This window comes from Eimeria mitis, genomic scaffold (genome assembly GCF_000499745.2).
Source record: "Eimeria mitis Houghton genomic scaffold, Emh_scaff1315, whole genome shotgun sequence".
NCBI classification, from domain to species: Eukaryota; Apicomplexa; class Conoidasida; order Eucoccidiorida; family Eimeriidae; genus Eimeria; species Eimeria mitis.
Genome location: NW_013568736.1, coordinates 5,680 through 5,894, shown reverse-complemented (window position 1 = coordinate 5,894; position 215 = coordinate 5,680). Strand labels below are relative to the sequence as shown.

At 50.7% G+C, this 215-nt stretch overlaps 1 protein-coding gene across 1 annotated transcript in view; it reads right to left on the bottom strand.

The window, feature by feature from the left end:
- EMH_0034460 (uncharacterized protein) overlaps positions 1-215 on the bottom strand; it is a gene marked incomplete at both ends in the record, with an annotated part of 3,221 nt that overhangs the window by 1,807 nt on the left and 1,199 nt on the right. The window contains one exon of the mRNA XM_013494871.1: positions 193-215. Coding sequence (XP_013350325.1) covers positions 193-215 — 23 coding nt within the window. The remainder of the gene's footprint in view (positions 1-192) is intronic.

The following is a 215-nucleotide window of genomic DNA, read 5'->3' as shown; positions in this document are numbered from 1 at the left end:
AGCAGCAGCAGCAGCAGCAGCAACAGCAGCAGCAGCAGCAACAGCAGCAGCAGCAGCAACAGCAGCAGCACCAGCAAGAGCTCAGTTTTCCTTTTGTTTGGGCTACGCTGGCAGGAGAATTGAAGTCAAGGGTTTAGGGTTTAGGGTTTACAATGGAAATTTAGGGTTTAGGGTTTAGGGTTTAGGGTTTACAGCGAGGGTTTGTGTGCGTGTAG